This window comes from Egretta garzetta, unplaced genomic scaffold (genome assembly GCF_000687185.1).
Source record: "Egretta garzetta isolate BGI_Z169 unplaced genomic scaffold, ASM68718v1 scaffold108, whole genome shotgun sequence".
Classification (NCBI taxonomy): domain Eukaryota; kingdom Metazoa; phylum Chordata; class Aves; order Pelecaniformes; family Ardeidae; genus Egretta; species Egretta garzetta.
This window is the reverse complement of record NW_009260614.1, coordinates 1,643,897-1,644,776: the sequence shown is the minus strand read 5'-3', so window position 1 is coordinate 1,644,776 and position 880 is coordinate 1,643,897. Positions and strand designations below refer to the sequence as shown.

The 880-nt window shown below is 64.5% G+C and overlaps 1 protein-coding gene across 1 annotated transcript in view; it reads left to right on the top strand.

The window, feature by feature from the left end:
• Window positions 1-248: 248 nt before the first annotated feature.
• Window positions 249-880, top strand: part of CLDN3 (claudin 3) — a 2,688-nt gene continuing 2,056 nt past the window's right edge. The window contains exon 1 of the mRNA XM_009644968.2: window positions 249-867. Within this exon, the coding sequence (XP_009643263.2) occupies window positions 249-867 (619 nt within the window). The remainder of the gene's footprint in view (window positions 868-880) is intronic.

Here is an 880-nt window from a genome sequence, read left to right as displayed (position 1 = left end):
CTCTGCAAACAAAGGGGAGGGTGTGAGACGCAGGTGACGGGTGACGGAGGAGCAGAGAGGAGCGTCCAGCAGCGAAACCCCACCCCGGGCGGGCGCTTGAGCTGGCCCCGCCAGCCCTTATAAGAGCAGGTGCACCCAGGTGTAAGCTGATCCCCCAAGGGCTGCAAGCAGCGACGGGTGACGGCGACGGTTTCAGTCCGTGGGTTCTTCTCGGCCATCGCCTGGAGTGCGGCAGCGAACCGGACACCATGTCGATGGGGCTGGAGATTGGCGGAGTGGCCTTGTCGGTGCTGGGTTGGTTGTGCAGCATCATCTGTTGCACGTTGCCCATGTGGAGGGTGTCGGCCTTCATCGGCAACAACATTGTGACGGCCCAGATCATCTGGGAAGGGCTGTGGATGAACTGCGTGGTACAGAGCACGGGGCAGATGCAGTGCAAGGTCTACGACTCCATGCTGGCCCTGCCGCAGGACCTGCAAGCCGCCCGCGCCCTCCTGGTGGTGTCCATCGTCTTGGCCGTCCTGGGTTTAATGGTGGCCATCGTGGGGGCCCAGTGCACCCGCTGCGTGGAGGACGAGAGCACCAAAGCCAAGATCACCATCGTCTCCGGAGTCATCTTCCTCCTCTCCGGCATGACGACCCTCATCCCCGTCTCCTGGTCGGCCAACACCATCATCCGGGATTTCTACAACCCGCTGGTGATCGACGCGCAGAAGCGGGAGCTGGGCTCCTCGCTCTACGTGGGCTGGGCAGCCTCCGCCCTCCTGCTCCTGGGGGGGGCCCTGCTCTGCTGCTCCTGCCCCCCCAAAGACGACAGGTACCCCACCCGCAAGGTGGCCTACTCCGCCCCGCGCTCCGCCGGCACCAGCTATCACAAGAG